This window comes from Olea europaea, chromosome 10, assembly GCF_002742605.1.
Source record: "Olea europaea var. sylvestris chromosome 10, O_europaea_v1, whole genome shotgun sequence".
NCBI classification, from domain to species: Eukaryota; Viridiplantae; Streptophyta; class Magnoliopsida; order Lamiales; family Oleaceae; genus Olea; species Olea europaea.
Genome location: NC_036246.1, coordinates 40730162 through 40736530, shown reverse-complemented (window position 1 = coordinate 40736530; position 6369 = coordinate 40730162). Strand labels below are relative to the sequence as shown.

The 6369-nt window shown below is 33.8% G+C and overlaps 1 protein-coding gene across 1 annotated transcript; it reads right to left on the bottom strand.

Annotated features, from left to right (window-relative positions):
- Window positions 1–3016: 3016 nt before the first annotated feature.
- Window positions 3017–4026, bottom strand: LOC111400662 (triphosphate tunel metalloenzyme 3-like). The gene is made up of 3 exons (XM_023028057.1): window positions 3906–4026; window positions 3417–3813; window positions 3017–3227 (listed from the first exon to the last, which is right to left on the bottom strand). Coding segments are annotated over exons 1-3 (519 nt in total). The 3' UTR covers window positions 3017–3226.
- Between the last annotated feature and the right edge of the window lie 2343 nt (window positions 4027–6369).

Genomic DNA, 6369 nt, shown 5'->3' with positions numbered 1-6369 from the left:
CTTTGATCTTTTTTCCCTTGAATTCTCTCTCAATTCTCCAATATTTTTGAGGTGCTTTTATGCAGAAAAGAGGCTCCCCCCCCATGTGTATGGGGCATTCTTGTACTTACATGACTCCAATTTAGGAAAAAATATCGCTCAATATCATTCCAAGTTGATTTTTAATCGTATAAGGAAACTTGGGATTCGGCCAAACTTTTGTACTATGCTACCGCATAGAACATTTTTTGGACGCCAGATTCTTCTCTGGATGCATAGATGCGATCGCACGATTTTATAGCTTTGCGATCGGATAGTTATAAGTTTTTCCCATCGGACAACTTTCAATATTTTGGTCATATCTTCCTATCTCGATATCCGATTGAGGTGATTTAAAGTGAATTAGAAAGATAACGCAAAGAGATACAATTCTTCTTGAAATAACATTTCTCCAATTCGAACTTTTTCTAACCAAAAAATAGGTATCAAGTTGAGACTAAAAATCCGGAGTACAATTTTTTCGATTGGAAGTTGATTTGTGAGAATACTTCAACTCTATTTCACTCCTTTGACTTCTTTTCTCATTCGATTGACTTCTAACACTCTCAAATCTTCATCGTAAAGTTTTAAATCAAGATTCATAAAATCTAAGGTAGTGTTTGATTGAATTCTCCTATTTTATTCAATTTACTCCTCTCCAGTTCTCATTGATCTTATTTAACTACTTTAAATTCTATATCTCTATACGAATCAAACTTAGTTAAACGAAATAATAGTTCTAAGAATTCATTTATAACCTCAATAATTAATATAGGTATCTCTACACGTTTATTAGTTTATCGAATTTTAATATATGGTCTAAACAAAAAATCTGCATCTCTACGTAATTATTGAACAATTGACCAGAAAATTCAAAGCATTGAGAATATGATTAAAATTCAAACATATAATCATAGAATCTCAAATAAAAGAAATAAATGGTTCCAAATAGGTTATATTGTTCACCCTAAAATTAGATTTAGCTACTCATAGTAATGAAAGAAAAACAATAAGTTATTATGGAATATATCGTCGGGTTTTAAATAAGAATATAGAATACGAAACCAATCTTGCACCAAAATTTTCTTCCTCTTCCATTTTATGCTTCAAAACTTGAATTGCTTGATGTTTTTCTCCCTTGAATTTGACCTTTCAATTTTCAATGGCATGTGTTTTCCTCCTAATGAGTAGATTCAATCCCTTGATCTTTTGCCCTCTTGAATTCTCTCTCAATTCTCTAATGTTTTTAAGGTGTTTTTATGCATAAAAGAGGTTTCCCTCATGTGTATGGGACTGTCTAGTACGTATATGGCTCCAATTTAGGTCGAAAATATTGTCCAATATCATTCCAAGTTGAGTTTTAATCGTATAAGGAAACCTGGGATTCGATAGTACATTATCATGCTATCGGATAGATCACTTTCTGGACGCCAGATTCTTATGCATAGATGCGATTGCAAAATTTCATAACTATACGACCGCATAGTTATAAGTTTTTCCCGTTGGATAGTTTTAAGTATTTTGGTCATGTATTTCTCTCTCGATACTCGATCAAGGTAATTCAAAGTGCGTTGGAAAGATAACTCAAAGAGATACAATTCTTCCAAAAGTAGCATTTCTCCAATTCAAACTTTTTATAACCGAAAAATGGGTATCAATTTGAGGCTAAAAATTCGGAGCATATTTTTTTTCAATTGAAAGTTGATTTGTGAGAATACTTCAAATCTATTTCACTCCTTTGACTTCTTTTCTCATCCGATTGACTCCTAACACTCTCAAATCTTCATTGTAAAGTTTGACACAACTTTTGAGTATTTACATTTTGGTCATCAAACTTTGGATCTTGCTCTTTTTGGGGTTTTTCTCTTGTTTCTTCCAATTTCTTGTACCATCATTGAATTTTATGTATTCAACACCAAATGCAACAATTTAGACCATAATTCATCCGAGAAATAAATAAATATCATCATTTTAAGGTCTTGAATAAGTGTATAAAATACACTTATTAATTATCCATCGAGAGACCTCATGCAAATCTATGTTCTTATAGTTATTCAAGTGCATCAGTAGGGGAAATTATAGGTTAACCATGTTTCATTCATGGATCTATAATAAGGAGACTTGACTAACAGAAAAGATGTATTATTCGCAAATTATCTCATATTCTAAACAGATGCTATTTCAGCATGAGAACAGGAGAGCCTGTTCACCAGTATTCTTAGAATTAGATTATAGAACTCGGTCGACTAAGTCATAGGTAAAAGTTTAAGCACACAAGTATGTCACAGCCATCCTTATAATACAAATACATAATCCCTAGATGCTTAATTAAAGAAATAATTTGCTCGCTTATCAAATTTCTCATATTCCTAGATCCGCAGCATATTTCTCATATATTGCTAAAGGGCAAAAGGAAACTAAGAAGGTTTTCCCACCTTTAAAATTTTTTTAAACGTAATTTTGGAAAGCAGTGAGAAGGCGAGTAGATTATGAAGACACACTAAAAGTCAATTGAATGCCGACCATCCTTTGTTTCGAATAATATTGTTATTGTTAATGTAAGTGTGAATATCATTTATTATTACTTCATTTAATCCATTTTTTCATATGTATTAAAAGTCGAATTGATCAATTATATCTATTGGTCTATCTCAAGTAAATTTAGTCTTATTTACACGTCCAAACATACTATATCTCGATGTAAATTCATGCACATAAACGTAGTTGACATAAATTCAACCAGATTGTACAGACTATAGAGGTATCTCTTGGTCCTTTATCAAAGAATATGTCACTTATTGTACGAACTAAGGAAATTATCTCATCTTGATATCATCATCCATAAATCAAGCAATTAGTGTACAAGGAAGGAAGAGGGAGATAGCGAGCTCACTATAATTAAGAAAGGTGTTGTCGAGTTTCAATTCGATTTCTCGAGAATGGTAGAAACGACATTATGGTAAAATAACATATTTGGATAAAACATTTTTAACATTCAAATAAGAACCCTTTCCCTCTTAACATTTTTAACATATTCTATGTGATTCATCACTCTTGTACAATGAAAAGCTCTGTAACTATATAAAACATGCTAGAATCATCCAAGATGTCTTTTCCTCTGTAAGCGTATGGTCTCAATAATTATTCTATCTATTCCACATCCGTCTTAACATCTTGAACCTTGCTGCATTCTTCAAACTATTTTGGTCCTGCATTAAACTAAGCAATATAAACTATAACATATCTAATGGCCATTTTACTTAAACTACGTTTTCAAGTTACAGTTCTCATGATTATACTGGGGGAAAAAATCAGTGCAAACATCCATTGAAGACCAAGAGAGTGAGCACAATACATAAATGAAATCCATATCATAACTCACGATTAAATTGACTTACTAAGAAGGCAACTTTGCGGCCCGAAAAATTGTAAACTTTGACATGAGTGACTCTGAATACTCAATCCCATTCTCCTTGAAGAAAGTCTCAATCATCCCCTTGACCTTCTTGGGCTCCACATTCTCGCACTCGACCTCATACAAATCCCCGAATTCATACTTGACCTCATCTACCTCCAATTTCACTCCGTTCCACTCATACACACTTTTCACAGTCCTGAAGCCCCCCAACCCCTTGAAACCGTTCGCTCCAAATTCCTCTTTAACCCTCCCCAAAACCCTTGAATCGACGTTCATCAACTTCCCTGGATCTTCCAAACAAGCATACCCAATAAACGGGTCCACCTCCTCCTCATCCTCCTCGATGCGGCTCACACCGTTGGTAATCACTGCTTTGGCTTTGAGGCAAATAAAGCATTTGGGGATGTCAGTTTGCTCATAAAATCGGAGGCGCAACACGGCTCGGCTCGACGCGAGCTGAGCTGGGAACCCGTTCCATCGAAGAAAGTATTGTGCTGGTGGTGTGTAGTTATGTGAAATGGAGATAGTAATTGAAGAACCTTCTGGTGGGAAGCTTTGTTTGGTAAACGGAGCTTCACTTCAATCTCCATTAGTCTAAAAAAGGATGGGTATGTGATAAGTGTATTTTATACACTTATTTAGGTCATTAAAATTGAGTATTTATTGATGAATTTGATGAAATATGGCTTAATCCTATGTATATATTGTGTGTAGGTTACAATCAATGGAAGATACAAGAATAAAGAAAATAAGCGGAAAAAAACGACTCAATTACATCGAGGGCAAAGTTTGGGGACAAGGATGCAATAATCCAAAAGTTGAATTGGACCAGAAAAGATACTTTGAAGATTGATAGGAGTCAATTGAATGCAAATTGGAGTAAAAAAGGAAAGGGATATGTACCATAAATTGACTTTAAATCATATAAAATATCTTCAAGATTTTTGATCAACTTGAGACTTTTTCGGATAGAGAACATTTGAATTGGAAAATTTTTATTTCTAGACGAATTGTAGCTCTTTTAACTAGATTTTCAATGCACTTTGAATCACCTAAATTGGATACTAAAAGAGAAAGTTATGATCAAAATACTGAAAAATGTGCAGAGACAAAATTACGTGCGCGCGAAGGCAACTTTCCTCATTTCATTCAAACTCTTTTGGAAGACAATTTGGATATGAATTTGAACCTAATTTTTATCATCTTGGAGGCGAAAAAAAAAAGAGGAAAAAGAGAGCGGGATATACATTGAAGAATCACTTGGATCCAAAATTGAAGGCATAAAGTGGGGAATTTCAGATTCTTTTCGTATTTTAATGATTCAGGTGATGTAGTTCTTTTATTTTTCCTGTTTTTCCTACATTAATATGTTAGGCTAAATATCTTTGTATTGGATGGATGACAAAACTGATTGACTCTTAGTTTTTAATTCAAGACCTTATGTTTCTATCTTAATTCTTGTGTTGTGGTTTCTTTAATATGCATATCCATATAGTTTTAATGTTTGCGCACCATTAGGATAATAAGTTGCTTATTCATAGTGTTGGAAAACTTACGGTAGGTAAAACACTGTTATTGGAACACATGGACAATGAATGTTGGGAAAAATATTTGTGATGTGTGCGATCATGTGTGATAATCCAATACATCAATGCGTGTTTGCCATATGAATTCGGATTAGGAATATGATCGTCTCGTGGTAATCATAGGTTTATCATATCTTGGAAAAAAAATATTAAATAAAAGTGGAATTATCGATCGTCACAATTGCATGAGTTGAGATAATTGTCATAGGTCGAGAATTAGAACTAAGAGTTAATTAGTAGCGTCGGAAATCCAATACATTCACTCATCTGAATTCTAAAACAAATTCTCATCAATTTTGCAATTTTTAGTTATAGAACTTAATTAGCTATTCAAACAAACGTCAACTTTTAGTTAATCACACGAATTTAATTATATTGAATATACTAGAATTAGACCTTATTTCCTGTGGGATGATAACTCTTTCATCACAATTATTACTTGTACAACGAACCCGTACGCTTGCGAAATTTTGACGAACAAGTTTTTGACGCCGTGGCCGGGGAATAACAGTGTTAATTTTAGTTATTAGATATTTTAAATTCATTTATTTTTATTTTTATTTGTATTTCATTTTTAGTAGTTGTTTTTAGGCTAACATTACACTGCTTAATTCTCTTGTGTCTTGACACTTTTTAGGCGACTTTAGTTTATGCAAAATCCTGAGGAGCCAGATCTCTTTCCAATAGATCACAAAATAAAATGAACATTTAGAAATCGTAGAAGAGTTCAACGTCAAGCAAGGAGAATGGCCGATAACCAAAATCAACCACAGCATCAAGTTCAGCTTCACGAGCAAATACCGTAGTCAAATCAACCGAGAGCTATCCAGAACGATGCTCCTATCTTAGTTGGAGATTACATCAATCCAATTCCTGCGCCAGTGCAACCAGCTGTAATATATCCTCCCTTTGGACAACCTAATTTCCACCTTAGACCAGATGTCATCAATTTGTTCCAAAATCATCAAGACATCAAGTTCTTTGGAAAAGCTACAGAGAATCCTCATGAACATATTTCGGCGTTTCTTATGCTATGTGAGGTAATCAGTCATGAAGGAATATCAACAGATGCATTTCGAATGAGATTATTCCCTCATACCTTGAAGGACACTACAAGGGAATGGTTTCTTTGTCTACCACCTGGGAGCATTCAATCTTGGAACGATATGGTTCAAAAATTCATGATGAAATTTTTTTCACCTTTTTGAGTTCATCAAGTCAGGAATGAAGTCCACACTTTCAAGTAGAAAGATCTCGAGAGCTATCTGGAGGCATGGGAGAGATCCAAGAATTTTTTCAGGAAATGCCCTAGCCTTGACATCCCTAAAAAGGCTCAACAATATCTAT